Consider the following 25,433-nt stretch of genomic DNA (forward strand, 5'->3'; position numbering starts at 1 on the left):
TTTGTTTTCTTTTTATTTATTTTTTCCAGAGGGAAAACTGGGAAAGGAGATATCATATGACAAAGAAATAAAATATCTAATAAAAAAAGATAAAAAAACAAATAGCCACATTAAGGTTCCAAATGGTAATAAACTAAAGGGCGCACAGAGCATGAGGACAGTGGTGCTGGATTCCAGGATGAACTGGGTCTTGGGCTGGAAGCAAATCCAAACAAAAGTCTTTGAGTAGTCAAACAATACTTAACAGAAGGGATCACACTCCCAAAGCTGACATTAATGCTGAGCACCAGCATATTACATTAACTGATAGAAGCCTGTGAATGATTTCTTCTAGCATCTGAGACAACCACTCTAAATTCCATAGAACCCACATGCACTCATGCCTTCAGGACTGCCTATTCAATAACTCTGAAAGGGTTCTTACATTTTAGAGTCTCCCTGATATGTGGTTTATTTCAAGACTCAATTATTTAATGATCATAACTTTTCTCAGTGAGCATACAACATGAAATTTGAAAAGTTGCATGGTAAAGACAAAGTTGGATACCACAAAATACATCATTTGGGTTGGTAAGGGTCCACAGACCCTGTGTCTCACCAACTAGCTTTCATCAATGACTTGAGCACTTAGGCTCACTTAGGCTCAAGGTCACCCAGCTGCTAAGCCCATTTCAAACACTCCCATTTGTGTCTTCAGCTATCTCCTAATGCCTGAGTAGCAAAGATAATTCTCTGGGCTACAGGATGCCCTAAGATCAAGGCTGCCTCTGTTATTACAGATAATTTATAAAACAAGATAAAAGCATTTAAGCTGAAGGGATCATGCACTGGATAATCAAAGTGCCAACTTAAAATATTAGACAGTTATGAAAATGATAATGAAGCTTGTAACCATCTTTGCTAATGCCTATTATGTTGTTAAGCAAAAAAAAAATCAGAGAACATAATCCCATTTATACTGTGATTATAACTAAGTACAATTATGTACATACAGCACTAGCTGGAAAGGAGCTTGGGAAATGACTGTGGTTGATATGCTGAGGAGGTGCCCTTGCCCAAGTTTTATTACCATCAATTGACTATAATGCAGTTGGCATCATAAATACTATCACAGTACTAATCACAGGAAAGAGATGTTGCTGTTCACTTACCCAGGGTTATACAACATGACGGCAGACAGGTTCTCATAGGACTTTGAGAGGTCAGTCATAGACAAGCTGAAGGAGGACAGGAGGCCACTCTAATAGCAGACACAGAGTAGAATGGTTACCTTGGTGGGTATGAGGAGGCCAGTGCTAGAATTCATTGCCTTCTGCTAGTGACAGGCAATGAGATGGACACACTCATATGAATGTTTAATATGTGGCAGATGAGGGATAGTTGGGCCTGCATATACCAGAAAACACTTAACAATGGAAATTCACCAGGCATTCCATAACTCAGAAAGACTCCTAGCCACACTGCATTAAAGTTTGGTTAGAAGCTAGAATTACACCTCTGTTGCTATCTACATTCACATTTACTGAGTTACAGAAATAAAGGGTGATAAAAGTGAGGAGAGGCCAAAAAGCTAAGAACTGCTCTATTTGCTTCCTGGCAGACATGCATCCCCTATACCTCTCTGAAACCATGTCCAAAACAAAAGTATCTAGAGTGGCCCTGGGCAGGATGGATCATTAGCCCTGGATTAGGCTGAGGAGTGTGCAGCTCTGTTCTCATTTTTCATCAAAGGTCCTGGCAGTCAAAGCCCTTATAGTAATTAGTGGCATAAGGCGCTAGGTCACTTAGAACATAGGCCTCAGGCTCCCAGGCCAGGGCCGTGGCCTTGTTGCCCATCTGCCCTCAGGGTCTGTTACAGACAGCTTGTCTTGATCCAGTTTCATACTCTATTTAGCTGTGAGTTGGGTGGTAACAGCTGCTGGACAGATAAAAGGGCACAATCTCCTCCACTTAAGTTCGGCATAGTTCCTAGCTCATGAAGATGCAAACTGCAGCTCTTACTGTCTTCAGGAGTCTAAGGAGAGGACACAGTGTAGATTTCTTTCCTTCTCATTCAATATTCCTGTCTTTCTGTGGGATTGAGCCTTCCTCCACCATCAAGCACTATGAAACCTCTGAATGGCCCTATCCAACCAAGCCCATTTGTCTCTCTTAATGGTTCTACTCCCCACACTCCCCACAACTGGGCTGCTACACAGGGGAAACACCCAATTTACTGTGGTTGATTTAAAATAAGAGTGATTCAGTTCTTAGATTCTAGTAGATATGAGTCACTGCTCACTTAATACCACACAAAGTCTGGCTCCTCTGGGGATGTATGCACTAGAAAGAAGAGTCTAGAAGGAGCAGCTGTTTCTGTGTGTCCTGGATTCCACTTGCTGGCTCTCCTACTCCATCACTGGTCAGAAAGTAAAGTGCCTGGAACTGAGCTGTTCCAGGGCTTCCTTGCTAGAGGCTTTCGCCTCAGAAGGTAAAGTGGTAGACCCAGGAGGATACCCCTGCCCCACCTGGACCAGCCCCCAAGCCCTCACCTTCCTCTTCTCCCTAAGCTTGGCGGCTTCCTTCGGATGGTTAAAGCGGAACATGTTGGTTCTTCCCAAGAGTATCACAGCACCTAGAACACACAAGAACAGCAGCAATAGATGGAAGGAAATATGACGTCAGTGGTAGGCAGTGTGGTCAGCAGGCAACAGCAGAGCATGGGATTCTCCTTCCAATGCCTTAGAAAAGGATGAGAGGCTTCAGTTTCAAAGGCTCATCCATGGAAGCTAACTTTAAACCTGCATGTACTTTTGTTTGGGCATCATGATATTCACAACAACCTAGGCAGAAGTGATGAATCTAAGCATTATAACCTATTATGGGATTTTAAACTTAATATGCAGATAATTATACTTGTGATGGTTTGGAAGAAAAAAAATCCTTCACAAATCTAACATAAAGGAAAATGTGATCACGAACATAGGAAATGTTTATTAATGCTTACAGAAGCAGACACTATAGTAGAGCTGGCAGAGAGCAAATTCCTACTGCTAAAACCTGCCTGTCACAAGCCCTGTAAAAAATGTAAATGTTTGTATGCTCAAGAAAGGATCCTGGGCCAGAGGCTTCATTCGGCACCAAGTACTCAGGGGACAAGAGAAGTGAGGCCAATGCTCAAGAGTGACCAAGTCTCGGAGAGGTCACCTCAAATAAGCATACAGTTTCTAAACTCAGATTTGTCCAGTTCCAGACTTGTCCACATCAGCTATGGAAGGCAGTGAGTTCCCTGGCCTCAAAAGCAATTAAGAGAAACAAAATGTTACACACAGACTTGTTATCTATCCCATGATCTTCTCCATGCTGGAGGTAATTATATTACCTTATGACAGAACACAGTGTTCAGTCTGTCGTGAAATATAAGGCTCATGCTCTGGAGTAGGCCATCATGAGCAATGACTATGCTCAGTTTAGCATCAATGTACCAAGTGGAGACTGGAGTAACTAGAAGCAGACTTCTGTACCAAAGACCAAGGCTGGTTTAACTGGATAACCAGGGGACAGAAAAAAGCAGGGTCATGGGGTATCACTGCGAAAGCTTAGGCTATAGACAGGAGACTAGCTAGCTCTGTTCAGGATATAAATGTTCAAGTCCAGTCCATACAAAGGATGTTTGAAACAGCAAACATACTGTGTGGACCTGGAACCTGAGAGAAAGACTAACCAGAGTTCACAATCTAGAGGACAGTGATACACTTTTGTATTTCCTACAGAAAATTTCAAAAAACAAAAATACTAATTGTTAGTAGTTAAAATCTTAAAAATTTTCACAGAAAATTTTTCACAGGTATCTTTCTAACTTCCCTTGAAACCTCAGAAGATGTTGAGAGGACAGTCTCAACAGATCGTTAATGCCTCTTGGTGCAAGTGCAGGAGCTGTTGATGGCTAAGCACAAACAATAGCCACTTGCTTGGGTGTGGTCTTTGCCTGGACCTGACAGGTCATAACATAACCCCAGACATATACATACTCTGGATCTTTAGCGAGTATCCTCCTACGCTGCTTCTGCTGCCACCTACTCTGTACATTGTCTCACAGATGTCAGAGTTGTTTCAAATCCATACAGCTAACTATTGACTGGTTCAAACACAAGGCATTGGGAGAACCTGAAGAGTTGGGTTCATTGGAAGTCATTATTTCACAGGGAATGGAGTCAACATGAAGAGAGACAGTTTTAAGAGACTCACAAAGACAGTAGCTATTTTCCTTACTAACAATCTCTCCTCCTCATAGAAACTGGCACCTGTGTCTCTGCCACTTATGGAAAGGCACTGCTACTGTAATTTAGAAAGGTGTTTTCTGCCCTTCTACTACTAAGTCTGAGAGATATGTCTCTTATAGAAAGTCAAACTATAAGCAGTCCTGTCTAGGAAGTACGTAAATTCAATATGCCTAAGTTACATTAGAGATTAATAAGACCATCAAATTCCAGGTGTTAATTAGATCTAATCCAAGTCTTTTTTTCCTTCTGTTAATCAAATGCTTAGCCAACCAAGTTGAAAATTGTTAAAATATGCTAATGGAAAAATAGAATAGTATCTCAGAGACATCATTTCAACTCAAATTAAGTCACCGAAAATAATCCAGCTACCTATGCTATTTGCATGCAGTTAAAAGCCCTTTCAGGATTTATGAACGAGAGCAAAAGTATACATGACAATTCATTATTTCCATTTAGATGTGTGTCAAGGGCCTGGCCTGTACAACGGACTCCATTAACAGTTGTTTCCTCTGCTTCCTTCTACTGTTCACTTTCATTCAAGAAACGCTGAGTCAAAAATACATGCCATACTTATATGATAGCTCTGTTAATTGGTGTAGCCAACAAATACTTAGTGAACACTTCCTGTATGCTAGTCATCATGATAAACACTAAGCATACAGAATTGGGAAGAGCTAACATATGCCTTGCCTTTGAGAGTATAAGCAGTAAACAGAGAGAGTAAAGGAATGAAAAGCTTCCCACAAAGGAAGAGAACCAGGTTGCAGAAAAGAAAGAGGTCCTTGAGGGGAGGGCTGATGAGGACAATCTTTGATAGCATGAAGGCATAATTTATTGGTAGAGGACTTGGCTGCCAGGCACCAGGTCCTAGATTTGATACCTAGTATTAAAACTTTAATCAACTAAAAAAAGTGCCAAAGATGAGTTTGAGAGAAGGATATACAAAGGTTCAGTAGTGGATGTTAGGTCTCCAAGGACAAGGGGCTAACAAGGAGCCTCTTTAACATAGCAAAGCAGACCTGACCTCCAGAGTATCCCAGCATTGCTCAGTCCCTACCTGTTATAGGGCATAGCTGGCAAACCCTGCCACCTAGGCTGATCTCTAAAGCCCTGGGGCTGGGCTGCCCTTCCCCCAGAGGCTCTTCCCTATATAATCCAGCTGTTATGGGTATGCCCAGATCTTGGTCTCTTGGCTCTTCCCTCTCCTGTCCCCACTCTCTTCACATGCCCAGGCTCAGAGTTGTGTTCATTCTGGACTCTCTCAGATGGTTCTGCCTCTGGCTATGCTCTCTCTAATCTACAATAAACCTTCTCCTCCACCATACCTAGGAGTAGTCAAGTACAACTTTTTGTTTGTCATTCAGCAGGAAAAGAGAAAAGATGGCTAGAGACTGGAACACAGGCATGTGGATATGACAGAGGGAATATCACTGTACATGATAAAGCTAGAGAGTAGAGGAAAAGGGCCTGTCGGTCCTTCGGGATAAAGTGGGAAAGCCATCTGTCTTACACAGATATGGTAGAAAAGTGCTATAAAACATGAAGAGATGTGTGCTTCAGAAAGATCACATTTGCCGCTGACAAGATGACAAAGTTAGGAGGCAACAGAGATGGACACAGGAGTCTGGAGGAAGGTGTCTTTGGGAGAGGAAATGTAGGAGAAGAGGAAAGAATCTGGAAGCCATTTAGGAGATAAAAGTAATAGAACTCAACGAGGGGCACATCCAGGCAGGGAGGCTGAAGAGGAAGGCTCTAGCATGTAGACTGACTAACCAGCCATGAGTCACACAGGCTCATAGCACTTGTAAAGGAACCATACTGATGTGGTAGAATAGATCATAAGTTCAGTTAGTTTTAAAATAATGAAGTTAGAACATCTTTAGCATATTAAAAACACACAGATCTGATGCTCTAGAAGAAAGGGCTGGAGCTATCTTATGATATGTGCATGTATTTGTATGCTTGTAGAAATGTATGAGAGCATAAATCATAGTGTGTATGCATGTGCATGTGTGTACATGTGCACATGTGTACATGCGTTCACACACACACACATGGAAATGCACTATGCACATGAATATAAAATATCTATATTCTATCTATCTATCTATCTATCTATCTATCTATCTATCTATCTATCTATCTACCTACCTACCTATTTATTTTCCTACCTACCAACCTACCTTCCTATCTTGAAGCCTGTCCCCAGTGACACACTTCCTCTAACAAGGCCACACCTCTTAAAATGCTACTCCCTATGGACCTATGGGGGCCATTTTCTTTCAAAGCATCATATAATCTTAAGAGTTTTCTCTACTAAATCAAGCCACTTATGTAGGAATGTCACTCAAGGAAAGAAGAGGGAAACAAACAGAAGAGGGAAAGGAAGGGGAGAGGAGGAGGGACCTGGAGGAAAGCTGGCTTTTAATAGATAGATAGATAGATAGATAGATAGATAGATAGATAGATAGATAGATAGATAGAAAGAATATAGATGTTATATATCTGTGTGCACTAGTGCCTTTCTATGTACACACACACACACATACATACACACACCTAGAGAAGGTGACAGGGAAGGGGAGGGGAGGGCAAGAGAGGGGAGGGAAGAAGAGAGAGGAGAGGAGAGAAGAGGAGAGGAAAAAGGAAAAAGGAAAAAGGAAAGGAAAGGAAAGGAAGGGAAAGGAAAGGAAGGGAAGGGAAGGGAAGGGAAAGGAAAGGAAAGGAAAGGAAAGGAAAGGAAAGGAAAGGAAAGGAAAGGAAAGGAAAGGAAAGGAAAGGAAAGGAAAGGAAAAAGGAAAGGAAAGGAAAGGAAAGGAAAGGGAGACTGAACTCTTAAAATAAGAAGAAAGCAGGAGCTGAGGGGGAAATCACCAGTGGAGAATGCTTCAAGAGAGGCTAAAATGAATACTAGAAATTACCAGTGGGTGTGAGAGGTTAAAATTTTCAAACTGTATTGTGGGAATTTAGTCGTTAGTTGAACTCAGTGGAAGACCGGCTCCCAGAACCTAAAAACAATGGGAGGCCAGTTCCCAAGAACCCAAAAACAAGGGAACCTAGAAGACTTGGCCAGAGAACTCAGAAACAACCTGGCCCAAAACAATTGCCAGGTGGATAGTCTGCCCCTGGACCCTAGCACAAGTCAGCACCAATCAGAAACTACCTGTACCTTCCCCTTACCCCAGTCTTCCCTTTTGCCCCAGCAACTGCACGGAAATAAAAAGCTGCCTAAGACCTTGCTCAGGGCCAGACTCCTCTACCCTTGCGAGGGATATGAGTCTTGCCCCAGCTAGCTGGAATAAAAAGCCTCTTGCAGATTGCATCCGTGTCTTGGTGGTGTGTGGGGTCGTTGCTCCCGGGCTCCCGGGATTTGAGTGTGGGGGTCCCTCCGGGAATCTCACAGGTGCAGTCTAAAGGAAAGGTGTGTGAATAGGGGGTCAAAACAAGAAAAGAAGAGCTGGGGAGACAAGGAGAAGTAAAGGATACATATCAACAGAGTACATACAGGGCCTTACAGACCGCTGTGGCAGGAAAGTCAGGCTATAAAAGGAGTTATCAGGATTAACATGAAACCCAGTGCCAGACTGTCTGGGACCTCCTGTGCCCAACCAGAACTGTATGCCAAAACAGAACTCAGGCAGGGGTGCCTGAGAAAGTAAATGATCTAAGAAGGGTCTTGACAAGCTGTGGAGTTTTTGAGTCTCAGATCAATTCTGGTTCTCTACCTGCGCCCTCCTCCATCTCTAAAAATGCCTTTATCTTTAACAGTCTCTATTTTTACCACTGTCCATGTACCCATTTTTGTTCCAGGACACAGGAACTTGGAAATCTCACTGGTAGCCCTTTGGACCTAGATCATACATATAGCATGTGAATAAACAAAGGGTGAAATGGGTTCAATAACATACTTTTGCCTTATTAAAAGGAAACTCATGAACCTACTTAGAAAGCTGTAAGCCAGCTAAAGGAAAACCATGGGATGATGGGTGGATGCACAAACAATATAGACTGGCTACTGAAATAATGTTCAAATGATGGTTGAGAATATTGGTCAATGTGCAAAATGACTGCTGTGTAGGCAGGAGGCCCTGAGCTCAGATCACCAGCACCCAAGCAAACATCTAAGCCTGGTGCTGCATCTGTATCCCTAGCAACATGGACTATCAAGAGGAAGGTAGACTGGGGCCAAATCACTAATCTCCAGGTTCACTGAGAAATCTTGTCTCAAAAAATAAGGTGGACAAGATATGAGGAAGACACCTGACACTGACCTCTGGCCTTCACACCCATTTCTACCCCACCTCCAACACACACGCCCTACACTCCCTCCAACACACACACCCTACACTCCCTCCAACACACACGCCCTACACTCCCCCCAACACACACGCCCTACACTCCCTCCAACACACACACCCTACACTCCCTCCAACACACACACACTACACTCCCTCCAACACACACATACACAAAGTCTCTGGGTGGGACCAGGGAATTATGGAAAAACCTCTTTGTAATTCAGTGTTCTCATCAACTGAAAAATTCCTAAGGTTCCTTCACGACTTTAAGTTCTTTTTAACTGTCAACGACTCCTTGCTTGAGGTTAATGTGATTAACTGTGGCAGATGGACTTTCTGTGATACACTTAATTTTTAATTTTGAGAGCATGTCTAAACCTCCCTGAAATATATGATGGCTTCTCCAAGATTACCTCAGAGCCTGTTACATTTCCAAAGACAGACAAAATCCCAGACAGTCTTAAAAGGGAATGGAGAGGAAAATGACATTTTCAAAAGGGAGACAAAGCCTTTTGTTTAAAAAAAGAAGAGCACTTCCTTCATTTAAATCTCAGTGAATGAGAGATGCAAATGATGGTTTCAGAGGAGATTTATTTTAGTATTTCAAGGAAGCTGAAAAAATAAGCATATGTGTGTTTCTAGTGATTCCTGGGGAAAATAGGGACAATAGTTAATATGACAAGTAATTACCCTCTCCTTACATTTTAATGAGATTTTCTAATTCTGCTACTGTGTAAATAAATGAACTTATTTTTCTATTAAATGCTGTCATATGAATATTTTAGAGGCAACTGTATAGCAGACCTTGTTCTGAGTTATAGCTGATACAAACGTATGAGCCATTCATGGCCTCCAAATGCAGAGTCCAAGGTAACCCGAGCTTGAGACAAAAAGACCAGTATTCTGCTTCAGGGCTCCTCATTTTACATTTTAATTATTATTATTATTATTATTATTATTATTATTTTTTTTTTTTTGGAGACAGGGTTTCTCTGTGTAGCCCTGGCTGTCCTGGAACTCACTCTGTAGACCAGGCTGGCCTCAAACTCAGAAATCCACCTGCCTCTGCCTCCCAAGTGCTGGGATTTAAGGCGTGCGCCACCACAGCCCAGCCATTTTAATTGTTTTAAAACTGCCCTTACCCCACCCCACCTAACACACACAGAGGCTGCACTCCTAAAGGATACTAGTAGAAGAGGTTTCACTGAGCTGTGATGGGTAAAGAATCCAGACTCATAGAGTTCCACGTACTGCCTTGAAAGGCTGCTGAGCAAGAAGCCTGGGTAATAAAGGGCAGCCACATTCTCATTTTGTTGTCTGATTACAGGAAAAAGAAACTTCTTATAAGTACTTTCTCTGTGATTTAAAATAGCTTAAAAATCTCACATTGAAATGAACTGTAGTCCTTTTCCCTCACCTAATACCAGGTCAAGCAGGCTCTCCTCTCCTCTCCACTATGCCCCCTCCCCCCTCACTTTCCCTCCCAGGTCCCTTCCTCCCTCCCTCACCACTTGTGATTGCTTCCTTCTCTCTTTATTAAGTGGGATGGAGGAAAGTTCCTTACTTGGGAACTTCAGCTTGTTGACCTTTTTGAGTTCTGTGGACTATATATTGGGTTTTCTGGGGGTTTTTTGTTTGTTTGTTTGTTTTTTGTTTTTGTTTTTTTTGTTTTGGTTTGGTTTGGTTTTTGGCTAATATCCACATATTAGTGAGTACATACCATGTATGTCCTTTTGGGTCTGAGTTACCTCACTTAGGACGATATTTTCCAATTCCATCCATTTGCCTGCAAAACTCAGAATGTCCTCATTCTTGATAGCTGAGTAGTATTCCGTTTTGTAAAAAAACCACATATTCTGTATCCATGCTTCTGTTGTGGGATGTCTAGGTTGTTTCCAGCTTCTGGCTATCACAAATAACCTATGAACATAGTGGAATATATGCCCCTGTGGCATGGTGGGGCATCTTTTGGGTATATTCCCAAGAGTGGTATGGCTGGGTCTTCAGGTAGAACTATTTCCAATTTTCTAAGGAATCTCCAGATTGATTTCCAGAGTGGTTGTACCAGTTTGCAATACCACCAGCAATGGAGGAGTGTTCCTCTTTCTCCACATCCTCTCCAACATGTGTTGTTACCTGAGGTTCTGATCTTAGCCATTCTGATTGGTGTAAGGTGGAATATCAGGATCATTTTGACTTGCACTTCTCTGATCACTAAGCACTTTGAATATTTCTTTAGGTGCTTCTCAGCCATTCGAGATTCCTAAGTTGTGAATTCCTAGTTTAGTTCTATACCCCATTTTTTGACTTGGTTGTTTGGGTTTTTTTGGTGATTAACTTCTTGAGTTCTTTATATATTTTGGATATTAGCCCTCTATCAGATGCTAGTGAAGATCTTTTCCCAATCTGAAGGTTGCCGATTTGTCTTATTGACTATGTCCTTTGCCTTACAGAAGCTTTCCAGTTTCATGAGTTCCTATTTATCAATTCTTAATTTTAGAGCATAAGCCATTGGAGTTCTGTTTAGGAAATTTCCCCCTTGCCAATGAGTTCAAGGCTCTTTCCCATGAGGTCCTTGATCATCCCTGAGTGTCAGTAGAAAGAATGGAAACATGCAACCTCAGGAGATAGGAGATTGGGGGTACCCTCCGGAATAAACCAGAGACTTGGGAGGTTAAGAGACTCTCAGGACTCAAAGGAGGGACCTTAGATGAAATGCTGGACAGTAGGGTGAGAAAACTTATAGAGCCCACCTCCAGTAGGAAGTGAGGGATGGGGTTGCCATCCCACAGTCACATCTCTGACTTATAATTATTCCTGTCTGAAAGAATTACAGAGATGAAAATAGAGAGGAGCCTGAGGAAAAGAAGGTCCAGCGACAGGCCCAAAGTGGGATCCAGCTCAAGGGGAGATCCCAAGGCCTCACACTATTACTGAGGCTATGGAGCACTCACAAAAAGGGACCAATCATGACTGCCCTCCGAAAGACCCAAAAACCAGATGAAAGAGTCAGATGCATCTAACTCTTTGTCCATTGCACCCAACCAATGGACAGAAGCATCTGGCCTCTATTGTTGAGTTAGGGAAGGCTGGAAGAAGCTGAGGAGAAGGGCAATCCTGTAGGAGGACCAGCAGTCTCAATTAATCTGAACCCCTGAGATCTCTCAAACACTGGACCACCAAACAGATAGCACACACCAGCTGATATGAGGCCCCCCCCCCAACACATATATGGTAGAGGACTTCCAGGTCTGTGTTCATTCAGAGATGATGCAACTAACCCTCAAGAGAGTGGAGGCCCCAAGGGAGTTTAGAGGTCAGGTGGGGTGGGGGTGGGGGCATCAACATGGAGACAGGGGGAATAAGGAGGAGGAGTTGGATGTGGAACAGTTGGAGAGTAGATGGGGGGGCAGCAATAGAATATGGAGTGTAAAAAATAAATTAATTACAGAAAAAAAGAAATGGATTGCAATGTTAGCAATTCATGATAAAATGTAATCTTCAATAACATGTACCAATACCTAAGAGCAGATTAAGCTGTATGTTCTAAGACTTTATACTCTTAATAATGGCTATTACTTAAGGCACAGGAATTACAATAATTCTGTCTCAAAAAATGGCTTTGGGAAGTGAGATGGGAAAGATTAGAGGTTAAAGGGGATAGGCAGTTAGCAACAGACTCTAAAAAAATTCCCAAAAGGATTCTAAAAAATTCCCAAAAGACCCGAGGGTGCCTTGACTAGATTGGGCATGACTGACAGGCACTGAGTATCAATGTCATACTTTAGCAGGTGTCACTACCAAAGGATGCCATCAGGTCACTGGTTTTTGTGATTGTAACAAATGTGTATGACACCTTATCAGAAAGCTACAGAGGCCTTGACACCTCACTTATAAGTGTTCACATTCCAAATACAGAGTCATAATTTCCTGCTTTAGATAAATCACTTTACCCTTCAGTTCTTTTCACAGTAAAATTAAAATTGAACGGTTAGGTTTTGGGCCTCTGGATAAAAAAGGAAATTGATTTTCAGTATTTGCTATTGACGTTCCCAGTCAAATAACGATCGAGGATTATTTGATGATCTGTGTATGAATTGAGTGCAGAGCTTTGAAATCTTCAAGATGTACCAGTCTACCCCTCCCCATAAAATCATAGAAGTGTGCATGAGTGAGACAGGTTAATATTTTTGTTTTTAAAATATCCTGGGGAAACAGAGTGTTTCCCATATGGGACAGGCTGGTCCTTCCCAAAGAAAATGTTGACTGGCATGGAATAATTCAAGAGCAATACAAATAGTAGATGCCGGGAGAAAGACTGCTGGGCTATCTGGAGTTCACCTAGGCTTGTGTGGCTTATGGTGCTGCTTTCCACGACTGGTGCCACATGTCACAGATGCCTTGCCATGACTGAGGAGGTCCTCTGTAGCTGCTGAAGTATCCTCAAAATGACCACTTGTCTAAAACAGATGGATGGGCTGCCATAAAGGCAATAGAGCAAGTTGCAAGTTAAAAACTGGGTCCTTAGCTGACAGACTTAGCTGAAGGTACCAAGGAAGGTTCTAAGATCTGTCAACTAGTAGTCAATCATTCTGGAATCTTAGCTGATTTCAAAGCAAAAACAAACAAACAAAAAAAAGAAACAAACAAAAACATTGAAAAGAGTGCTTACAATACAGGCCTGTTATTAACACAGCAGTGCTTCACGGCATTTAACACTGCTATGGAGATTAGAGTGAGTTTGGATGTCAAAGTGCAACCAAACTGACAATGACCACATTTTTATTCTTGGCTCAGACTAGGAGGAAACTTTCTTATCCAGAGGCCCAAAATGTAAGCTTTCAATTTTAATGCTTGCTGGTAGGTATGAAGTAAGAACTCCAGGAGAAACCCTCTGCTTTAGTCTGGACAAGAAGGCAGGAGGTCACTGGTGGCAAGTGGAAGCAACAACTGGTCTCTGAGGTACTGGACCCAGGATAGTGGAGCAGGCTCCTCTGGCTGTATTTTCCCTCCCTGTGTCCTTTTAATCCTTTCCCCTGGATATAGGAATAGGTACACAATGTAGAAGAAAGGGTGAAATCAAGAAAACTCCAATTTCCAGTTGGAGGAGAGAAACAAGAGAATCAAAGAAAAAACTAAAGTATTTAGGACACAGTAGGCATTTCAAGATTCACCACCACATGTGCTCACACAGCCCCAAGCCTCAGGAGCATGTTCAGCCTGAGAGATGACCCAAGGGGCAGAGATCTGCTCAGGTCCCAGGCTAGCTAACAGGGAGACCCATTGTTATGTGGGCTAGCAATTTAAAGGCTTTGACACTGAACCAGCACTGATGCTACAGCCACAGCCTATACAGCTTGGGTTCTTCCTCACTTAGGCAGGAATCCAACAAGAGAACATGCGGCTATAAAAGGGTATCACCATTTCCCATCAGAGAATTGTAATGAAACTCACTGTCCTGTAATGCAATGCTCAAAAGTTTCCAGATTCAAACCAACATTATTACTTAACAAAGGAAGAAGTGGGAAGATGCCAATGAGCAGGTAAGGTATTACTGAGAAAACAAAGATGTTGATAAAGACTTTGAGTTAGCAATCCTAAGTGTGTTTGAAAAAGGATTTTGGGTTTAAAACAAACAGAAAATTAAAAATTCAACAAAAGTTAAGCCTGAAAGGAAAAATTAAACACTGCCACCAAGAATTACAACAAACAAGAGCCTTGTGGGATGAGCCCCATAGCAGGATGAAGACACAGAGGAAAACTGACTGCAAATCAGAGCATCAGAAGGCCATGAGACGGAAAGTAAGATATCTCATTTTGATGGGATTGGAGACCCAGAAGGAAAGGGAAGTGTGCATGGTAGGGGAAAACAGTTTTAAGCAAACAGTAGCAGCAAACCTTCCAACTGAAAAGACACATAGACATCTGTGGATTCAGAAGCTCCACAAATTCCAACTGGTAAACATGAAGGAATCCATGACAAGACCCACTCTGAAGCCGTCTTAGGCAATGTGAAGCTGAAGATGTTGAAAGGATCAGAAAGACTAAAAATTAGGTGTGGTGGATAGAACAAGAGAGAAAGGAGTAGACATAGGTAACCAGTTACTTTTCTACCAAAGTCAGGATGCCAAGTCGGGTTTCAGCATAACAAGTTTAGTTGGCTGCTCTCAGGCAGAAGCAAGCATCACAATTACTTCTACATGTATCTACCTGTATCACTGGGGCCTCATCCCCAGATCTTTTACAGCATAGGGTTTAGGAATTTGTGCATCTAGTAAGCCAGGTAGTGCTGATGACACTGGTCTAGGAAACATTTGGAGAACCATTCTCTCTTTAAAGATAGCTCAGGCTTTGACATCTAAAAATCTGTTAAAGTGGCCCATATCTAAGTCCAATTTTCAGGTCTCTAACATGAGGAAGGCACCTGGAGAGTACTCGGCTCAGTACAGGGGAGTCCACAGGCACTGGTATCTTATACTCTTTGTATCATATATCAGTCCATTGCCTTAGCTGGATACCATGGCTCAACCCTCAAAGATCTATTTTCCTTTTCAGTTCCACTAAAATTCCTTTTTAATTTGTCACTGAACAACCCACAGCAGGCTTCCAGCAGATGAAAATTTTATCAAAGGCTCCTCAGCTCCACTCTGCAGACAATCACCTGTTCCCTCTTTCAGGGTACTTGAATAGATGCAAGTATATTTTGGCACTCAAGCATATCACATTCAAATGCACCTAAGTGTGAATTTCCAAGATGCAGTTTCTGTAGCACTTCTAAAACGAGAGATGAATGTTCAGTGGATCTGACAGACCAGCAAGAAGACCAAAGGTGTCCACTGATACGAATGTAAAAATTAATTGCACTCAACAGTGACCAGTTTTAAAAATATATAGTATAGCAGAAAAATAATAATTCAAATAACAATGACTAGTTCCTAGAAATTCCAAGACAATGTTGAAATATTTCCTGAATTATAACATGCTTGATTATTGTGCAATTTCTTACTAAACATATGGTGGCTGGGGTTGGAGGACCTAGGGGTTTAGACCAAGAAAAGCTGTGGTCTATGGATGAGACATCATGGTCACATTTGTAATTTCTTCTTTCCATTAATCCCTTTTATGGAGTCCACATGGGAGCCTGAGTCTCAGGGGAACTGAGCTCTGCGTACACATTAAGTCGTACACATTAAGAGAAGAGTATGTTTAAATATGAAGATGAAGGAAAAGGTATCTTATACCACATATTAGATAATACGCAGTTCATACTCACAGTGCTAGCAAATGCTCTTCATGTTAATGACAGTGCTAACTGATGAAAACCTTTCCTGTTTTGTGTGTGTGTGTGTGTGTGTGTGTGTGTGTTGGGCAGCATGCTATATGAGAAAAGACAACTTACTGACACAAGTTGAAAAGAAGAAAAGAAGAAAACACTCTTGCCCCTAATGGTGACAATCTGCTAAATTTAAACAAATCTATTAGTTGTCATTCACATGTGTTAAGTGATTTAGATAAGGAAGTTACAATTACTACTTGTGCTTTTTTAATGGCACAGCCTAGTACATTTCCAAATGAAAGTAATTTACCAATGAAGAGACAGCTGAATACCAAATTTCAGCACTAAGCTGGGAACTGATGATAAGGGAGGGTGCCCTGAGTGGCACCGGGTGAGTGTGAGGGGCAGGCAAGGAAGGGTAATGTGGTGAGATGTCACTGGGATGACCCACCTGTGTTTTCTGTCCTTGATCCCTCCCTTTCATTCTAAAAGCAGGGAACTGTTACAAAACTATTTCTTTTGTTATATCCTTCATAGATCCAACTGATAGTTTACATACAAGGCCAATTCTGCGGACTAAGAAGCAGTGGGCCAGGAAGAAAGGTAAACCAGTAACCACTACAGTAAGCCAGAGACTGAACTTAGGACAACATTTGTGAAAAGGAAAGTAGCCTGGACTTGATGGTCTTCAGGGCTATGGACAGGAGCTATGCCTAGCTTGGAAAGCCACAAAGATTTAACAGCATCTACAAGTAAGGTTTGAGAGGGTGAAAGCATGAATGATAAAGAGGGATAATGAGTGATCTGCTCTCATTGTTTTCAATGTTCTGTGCTAATACAACAGCTGTCCAGCTATTCCAAGACCTGTCTCAAAGAAGCTTGGTTGCCAAGAGTTAATTCAAAGCACTTGCCTTTGCAAAAATTACCTAAGCAGGATATGCAGAAGTGCTCTATAGAACTGCTTTTAAAAAGCTGCCTCATGGGCAAAAGCCAAGACAGGATCTAGTACAAAAATAGTGTTTTAGTTAGTCCTGCTCCCCATTTATTGTGTTTTTAATGAAATCCATTTTTAGTTTACTCTTTACTATAGGCTTTTTAAAAGTTAAACCTTTATTGAGCTAGCTTCCGATCCTCATCTACAAATACTGAGCCTGTCCTCCTCCAGCAGTAGGGGTGATCTGAAAGGAAGAATGTTTAGTCCTCTGCACCTCTTTTTATTTTTACTACACATATTCACACACCTCCAATTTATCACATCACTTTGTATTTTAAAAACATTTTCCAGTTTTCATTTTAACAATCTTCAAACATCAAGCAAAACAAAGGAGAGAATTTTAATCCTTAATTATGAAAGACTGAAGCTATTTTACCTTGGATAAGATATATAGGATATACACTAAAGAAAGAAAGGCAAGGTGAAAAAAAAGTTGTCACTTTGTTACTGTGATGTAATGCCTGATCTTGATGCCATCTAGCACTCCCCTGCACTGACAGTTGTTAATGGCATTTCTACTCAGTGCATGACATTCTAATACAAGCAGTTCAGCAGAATGCCGGAAGAACTCCAGCCCACCAGATCTGAACATCATGGTACCATGATAATAAAAGAATCAAGAACAGTTCACAGTGCTGCAGGATATGTGATCTCACTGAAAACCCCAAGATTATGTTGTTTACTAGAAAAACCTGTTTCTAGCTGTGGTATGGCTCAGCCTTAGCATACCTTTAATCCCTCTGGCTGGAATACAGACACACCCTTAGTGAAGATAAAGTTAATTTATAGAAGGAAGCACCCATGTTTGAGAGCAACTTCTAATTGTGGGGCAGACAGAGTGACAAATTAGAGAAAGATCTGACAGAATGGCTCAGAGATAGGATAATCTCAACTTGCAGGAGAAAAGACTGGAAAGAGAGGTGACTTAATAGAGAGCAGTGCAGAGAGAGAGGAGGCAGTTTTACTGACACAGTTATAGAGTAACAGATTGCAGAGAGAAAACAAGCTAGACACAGGTGAAGATGGAATTAGCTAGCAAATGAAAAGCAGCCAGAATATTCGAACATATTGTGAAAGTTAGTATGACGCCAAGAAGAACAATTCAGTCAGAGGCCAAGAGAGAAGACAGATTGAGTCAGTCAGCTTGGAGAGGGGTTTCAACAAGAACAGCTGAGTCGAACCAGCCAGCCAGAGTTCAGAAAGAACAAAACGAGTGAGCTAATTCAGCAGTAAGTCTCAGAGTCTGAAAATAAGGTCTATATAAGATTTTAGGAAGGCTAGAAGCTCAGCCTAGGTTAGCAGATAGAGGCAGTAAGCTTCAGAGATGACAATTATTACAGGATAATTAAAATATATATATATATACTTTTACACTGCAGGGAAAGACAAGTACTACAAACAGCCTTCAATGTCAATTTAGTTCTATGGCTCTCTTAGCAAATGTCACATCTGAGATATACATGAAGATCAAAAGTTTAGTTCTTAATCTGATCACTACCCAAAACAGGCATATTTTAAACTGAGTTATGTAGTTAGGTAGGAGAAGTAGAAGTAAGCAAGTAAGCAAATATGTATAAGTAAGCAAATAAACAGCTTCATGTAAGGCATTTATTTACATTTATTAGTCAATCCACAAAAGAATTAGAGACACAATTACAGCTACGTAAAAATTTCTGAAAGCTCAATAAGCTAGCATTCCTTCTTTCTTGGGTAGCAGAGAGGAAAGAAGGATCACCCAGAGTTAAATGTTAAGTTCAAGGCAGAGCTCACACTGGATAGTGCTCTTTTAAGAACTGGGCAGATCCAGGAAAGTACAAGGTAAGTTTAGAATATCTTACCTCAGAAAGTAAGCCAATGTTTGCACTGTCAAGCCAACAGACATAGAAGCCACCTTGAAGGAATTCACACTGGCCAAATCTGAGATGATTTGAATGTTTAGAATAATTAACAGCCAAACAGAGCAGATACTAAATATGGTGCCAAACAATGTGACTCTGCTTAAGTAAATACATGAAGACACACACAGCAAGAAGAAAAAGCTTTTCCTTACGCTAAAAATTCAATTGTCAAATGCAAAAGAAATGATAAGAAAGTTATCTTTTTGCAATAATAATATAGAATAATAATTCAACAAAATTTTAAAAAACAATTTCTGAAACAGTGAATCAAGCTGTGACAAAGGATAGAAGACTGATAATCAGAGTAGTTTCCCTACACATTTTTCTAAAACCAAAGCCAGGAGAGAAGCAACGTCACAGAGAAAAGGCACAGGCGGGTCCACCTTTACCAAAGAACCAAAGTGAGCACCATCAACAGTGGACATAGAAATCTGGGGTGGGATAGGAGAAAAACACAGCACTGTCAGAAATGCTTCATATTGAGAGTCTATGTCACTCAGCAGTAGAGCCCTTGCCTAATGTGCATAAAGTCTGACCTCAGCCCTGCCTGCAAACAAAGAAACTGCATGATATCTGTCTATGAAAAAGACCAGAGAAGTCCTACATTTAGGTAGAGGGACATACTACAATATATTTAATGCACTCTTTTCAATGTTATAAGAGTCCAAGAAAGAACAAGGATGTGGCCCAGACTGAAAAAGCTAGAGATGTGGCCACCAATGCCATGCACACTCAATGCTGGACCTACAAGAAACAGGCAGCCAAACTTGAATGGGGTCTGAGGCTAACCATTACTTTTCTAATTGAATGGCTGTACTGAAGATATTTGGAGAATCTCACTGGTGGATGAAATATATAACAATGTATTCAGAGAATATTGGACATTGTCATAATCTGAACTGCAAATGTCCCCCAGAGGCCATGTGCTGAGTGTTGTCTCCTGAGTTTGTGGCAGGTGGGACCTTTCAGAGGTGGTGTCTCCTAAAAGTTAGGTCTTGAGAGAGGTCTGGTGCACATCCCTCTTCCCTTTGGTTTCCTGACCACGAGGTGAAGTTTAGTTCACCGCAGGCTTAAAGCCAAGGGACCAAACCTTTTCTCTTAACAACTTAGTTTCAGATAAAAGGTAGGCTGACATGTACTAGTTACTTTAACATGGGTCTATGATTAAGTTCTGCATGAATTTTTATACATTTTTTACAATATTATAGCTGTTTTGCATATAATCATAACTACTCATTAGAAGGACATAAACATTAAAAATAAATGTATTAAAGAAAAATCACTGTATTAAATTTTTACTTGTAAGAGATACTCCTTAACTTGAAAAATCCTCTAATGGTTAATCTTCATAACAATTGTAAATATTCCTAAATATGTGATATTGAATTCAACAGACATTGGGCGTTATAAAGCAGCCTTCCAGCAAGACAGGAGACATAATGAAGAACTGTCTTTACCCTCTGGCTCCCTAATCAGTAAAATGCGCACACTTCAGAGTTCCAGCTTTTGTTCTCCATGTACATAAAGGTCTCTGGAAAGCAGAAGTAGATACCTTGATTTAGCTGTGTAGCATCCACAATCTGAACACCATTCACAGAGCACTGGGACCCACCCAGGGGTATCAGGGTCACTGTTCCTCCGGCATTCTCAAAGACACAATGCTCACTTTCCAGGTCAAGGCCATGAAGGACTAGGAGAGAAAAACAAAAGAGAAAATTAGGCTCCACTTTGCTGTATGGGATGATGATTCCCAACTACTTACTCCATTTTGAACACACCTTTTATTTTCCATAGAAGTGCTGTAACATATCTTTTTAGTGAGATGATTCTAATCTGTGAGTCTGTAACATCAAGTGGCAGAGACAAAGGACCACTGATGGTCACCCCAAAGGATCTGACTATCTGCCTGCAACAAAGTAAGCTCTGGCATGGAAGCTTTTTCTTCCCAAAGGACAACACAGTTGACGAGCTTGTTTAACAGAGAACCTCTGCTCAATACCAACAAACTTGCACCAGCCACAGGGAGACACAAGAACGCAAGCATCTGTGGGCTAATGACCCATGAACACCTCCAAATTTACAGATAATGCTTCCCAGAAACAGAAAACAGAGGCATGGTATGGCCCCCAGAAGGTCCTAAGACAGTAGTTTTCAACCTGTGGATTGCAACCCCTTTGGAAAACACAGATAATTACACTGATATTCATAACAGTAGCAAAATTAGTTATGAAGTAGCAACAAAAATAATATTATGGTTGGGGTTTACCACAATGTGAGAAACAATGCATTAGGAAGGTTGAGAACCACTGTCCCAGGAGCTTCCAGAGGCTTCACTTGGGTGCTACTGCCACAGCCTATGCAGATGGTGAGACCTCTGAAAGCAGCTACTCACTGATGGTTATCTGATTATGTATGAACATCTTGCCAATAGCAGATGTGAATGCCTCTCATATAAACCAGTTTCTTAGGAGAAGCTCTCATATTCTCTGTAGAACTGCAACAATGGATGTCTGGTCAGAGACCATTGCCCTTACTAACTGCCCTTATTTATGGCTACTCCCACAGACAAATGCATAATTCAAACAAGCGGCTTGATGCCAAAACAGACTTAAAAGTACTTGAGCCTGGAAGCTTCTGGAATTGATTTTGAGTCTCCCCATTTCTAGTAATACTGTGTACACAGAAACATTCGACAAGTGGACCTCTAGCATATACTTGATAGAAAGCAGGTTCTTCACCAGGAGCTCTAAACTTATCTTGAAATGGAGTAATGCTTCCCCCAATCAGCACTGTGCCTCTCTATACAGACACCGACTCACATCACATTCTCCACCCACAGACCCGCCTAAGGGATGCTCAGAACACTGTGAAGGCTGCCATCTGCTCAGGCGGACCTGCTGGCTATCTGTATGCCTTGTGAAGACTGTAGGATTCCCAGAAAGTCATGACTTTAGACGTGTGCCTGGCATGTGGTCCCATCACCTTTGTGTAGAGAACTCTCTATATCCTGCCTTTTGAAGGACCTGGAATCCTTTATCAATGTCTGCTGGCTTATTTCCATCAATCACAGTGGCAATACAGAGTGACAGGTGTAGAGCGATTTAAATAACTTTACTAGCAGGATAGAGAATGTACATGGGGTGGCAGAAAGAAGTCATATTTTAATTTTGTTCACTCCATTAACCATCCTTGTTATTCAACTGGGTTGTAGTCAAAATTATTTACACATATACAGAGCATTCAACATTTTCTCTTATATCAACATCAATCGGGAAAAAGAAGATTGTTCACTATCTATGGTTTTTAAAACTGCTAAGAGATCATTGATAGTCTCACCAATATCTTGCTCTGTTGAAGCATCTTCTCTGCCAACGTAAGTCTGACCTTCCTGAGAAGGAAATTCAATAATATTAGTTAGTGAGTGCAGGAGGGCATCCTGCTGCTCCACTTCTCATCCTATCTTGATGCATCCCACCTGCCAAGCAAAAGAATGAGCAAGGTCTGGGGGCATAAATGGCCTCAGTAAGCTTAGGGTACTGAACAATGAAGTGACATCCTCTGTGGTCTGCTAAGTACCAGCACCACTGCAAAGGCAAAGTGCTCAAAAAGTAAAAGCTCTTATAGTCAGCTCAGGGCAGCCATTTCAAGGACAATTCAGATCAGTGGACAAGGGCTTCATTGTGTCCAAAGATGCATGGCATGAGAGGTCACGAAACTCAAGACAGCATAATGCCATTCTGAGTCACAGATCAGCAGAAAAAGGCCATTAAAACTGAGGTCACAGAGGCAACACTTGATAACTGACAAGGAACTCTAATCTCTAGAACAGTAGGAACTGTTGAGAACCAAGGCTGGCTGTCTAAGAAGAAGGTACCATATAATGACTACCAGGAGGAACCAGCAACTGTGCACATAGCACACATAGCAAGTACTACTTCTGGGTTCTTGTTCCTTCCTCAGTTTTTCTATCTTGTTTTTTTTTTCTTATCTTCCTCTTTATGATTCCACAGAAAAGAAGCCAGGATGGATGACTCAGCATTTAACTTCAGAACTCTATATACACGGGAACTTCAAATACCACTGAATCCCAATGAACTGTAGAAAATCCCCAAAGGCTCAAGGATTTGTTGTATATTCTTTAATTTAATAGTTGTATTCATGGCCATAAAGTATTATAATAAACCTTGTGAGAATCTAAGGGGAAATCTGGAAACAAAATTAAAATGTTCCACTTAAGCAGTTTCTACCTTCAAGTGATACAATATGATTCCAGTACTCAGAAGGTCATCATCAATGCCAATCAGATGCGGCAGCTCAGAGTCCAGAACCACACCAATGCCCTCTTTCCTGAGGGCTAGGGTTTGTTCCTGAAATCAAGAAGAGGGAGAAGAAAAAGATTATTTTGGGGAAAGACAACTTCATATTAGGTGTCTTTAGATATTTGAAGTAATATTTTATTTCCTATAAAAAAAAAAAACACAGAAAGAAAAATGGACTTTAAAACCTGGCAGGCAATAGGCAAAGTGAACTTGGAACATATAAAATGTTCAACATAAAATGAATTCAACTCTTAGCTTGATATATATAACCTTTTCAAAGTCAATCTCAAGGCCCATCTTCCTTAGCAACGACTTTACAGTAACCCTTTATAAAGTAGCCTTTCTTCCTTCTTTAGATCCTGCATTTTCTTAATAGCTTGAAGTCTCCTTAATTGCCAATCCTTCTCTCTGGTCACCAGGACATACTGAGCATGCTTTAGAGATAGCAGGTCCCCCACTAAGTTCTGCATCTCTGCATCAGAGATACCCTCCACACTCTATATCATCTTCACAGGGATTCAGATCTCTCCTCCCCACATACATATAACAGTTCTTCCCACTCCATCCATGGGGGTAGTTTAAATGGCTATTTAAACCTTTGATCTCCAGTTAGTGGCTCTGTTTGGGAAGGTTTGAGTAGTACAGCCTTGCTGGAGGAAGTATGTCACTAGGACCAGGCTCTTACCACTTCTAATTTGCTTTCTTCTTCCTGCTTGCCATGGAAGGTGTGAGGTCTCAGCTTCCTACCATCATGGAAGCCCTATGCTGTCACATCTCATTACCATGATAGACTCTTCCTTCTACAGGCTGTAGTAGTCATGGTGCTTTATTCAGCAACAGAAAAGCAACTAGACAAACCACAACTCCCTCAGCCCAGCTGAACCCTGAGAGAGATACACCTACCCCAAATTTCCCTACACTTCCCAAATTCCTCCTTGCCACTCTTTGGAAACCACCTCATGGAGGCTGTCAATCTTGGACTCTACTCACACTCACTCCCTGAATAACAAATTTTACTCTGACTTACCAGCCATTCACATACTGAGGACTCTTCAGTTAAAATTGACAGGACATACCTACCTTTCTCTTAAATTCTATATATACATACTTATACCTGCCTAGCTCAGTATCTTTAGAGAAATAACAGATTGTTAGCTCAAACTTAACACATTAAAAAACAATCAAAAGGCCTTCAAATCTGTAGACTATCTATCCCATATCAGCAAATGGCAATCTCCCTCATTATTACTCAGACAAAAACCCAGGACAATGCATTACTCCTTTTTTCTCTAAATTCTACACACATAGTGTTGAGTCTAAATATACCCTAAGTCACTACTCAAACCCCTGCACTATTTTGGCCAACCCTAAGTCATCATTACCTTTCACCTGGATTGCTAAAACGACCCAAACCATCACTTAAATTCATACTTTAGTAGCCAGAGTGATGTCAGAGCAGGTAATACTGTTCAGAGATTTTAAATGCCCTCTACTGTTCCTGAGAGACACACTAAAGTCTTTATAATGCTTTACAAGTACAGCATGGCCTCATCTGTTCCTACCCTATACTAATTTCTTGCCACTGCCTCCTGTGGTTCCAAAATTTGCTGGCCAGCTCAACTGTAGGACTTCATCACTGATGGCGCTTCTACTTTAGGGGCTACAGCATTATCTGCCATTGCTCTGGTGCCATTTAGTCTAGCAAACAACACACTACCTAGCATTTCTAAGCCAAGATTCTGAACCTCTTAAGCGGTGTTAAGGCAAAACTCAAATACTGAACTCAAAGGAATCCATGATAAGTTCAGGGACAGGGCATGAAGAGTGGGGAGTCCCTAGGAACTTCCTTCTGTAGACATTTAGGTTTCAAATGCACACTTGGAAACCAGGACACATAAAAATCATCACTTGGAAGAAAGCAATTTAATTTAACAACTTAAATAGATACGCAGAGAAATGGCCAACACATAAGTTAAGATTCTAGAAAAAGAAATGAAGCATGTCATTGTTCTTCAATTACTCTGCCTATCAACTAAGCTCTCATTCCACGGCTGGGAACCTCAGGCTTTGAGTTGAGGTTGGGAGATTCAGTAACTTTGATTTATGATGTCAAGGCTCTTGAAAATCAGGACTGAAATGAGCACTCTACACAGACCAAGCCCTATTTCCACCTCTTGAGTTGGTAGGATCTATGACTTTCCTTCTGATGATGGAATTTCAACTGAAATGAGATACATGATTTTTTTTAAAAAATATATATTATAGAGGAGAATTTTATCACTAAGTTCCATCTATAAAATAATGTCCCACTGGAAAGTCTGGTCTCTGAACCAGATAACAGTGTTGCATACAGGAATGAGGCTCCAAGGGGATGAGCTGTTTCTGT

At 41.2% G+C, this 25,433-nt stretch overlaps 1 protein-coding gene across 6 annotated transcripts in view; it reads right to left on the reverse strand.

The window, feature by feature from the left end:
* Kif16b (kinesin family member 16B) overlaps window positions 1-25,433 on the reverse strand; it is a 318,921-nt gene that overhangs the window by 144,305 nt on the left and 149,183 nt on the right. For all 6 annotated transcript variants that reach the window (XM_031372080.1, XM_031372081.1, XM_031372079.1 and 3 more), the window contains exons 13-17: window positions 22,976-23,095; window positions 22,065-22,116; window positions 20,281-20,418; window positions 2,532-2,614; window positions 1,152-1,240 (exon numbers count right to left, since the gene is read on the reverse strand). In XM_031372080.1, coding sequence (XP_031227940.1) covers window positions 1,152-1,240; window positions 2,532-2,614; window positions 20,281-20,418; window positions 22,065-22,116; window positions 22,976-23,095 — 482 coding nt within the window. The remainder of the gene's footprint in view (window positions 1-1,151; window positions 1,241-2,531; window positions 2,615-20,280; window positions 20,419-22,064; window positions 22,117-22,975; window positions 23,096-25,433) is intronic.

Source organism: Mastomys coucha, unplaced genomic scaffold (assembly GCF_008632895.1).
Source record: "Mastomys coucha isolate ucsf_1 unplaced genomic scaffold, UCSF_Mcou_1 pScaffold15, whole genome shotgun sequence".
Lineage (NCBI taxonomy): Eukaryota > Metazoa > Chordata > Mammalia > Rodentia > Muridae > Mastomys > Mastomys coucha.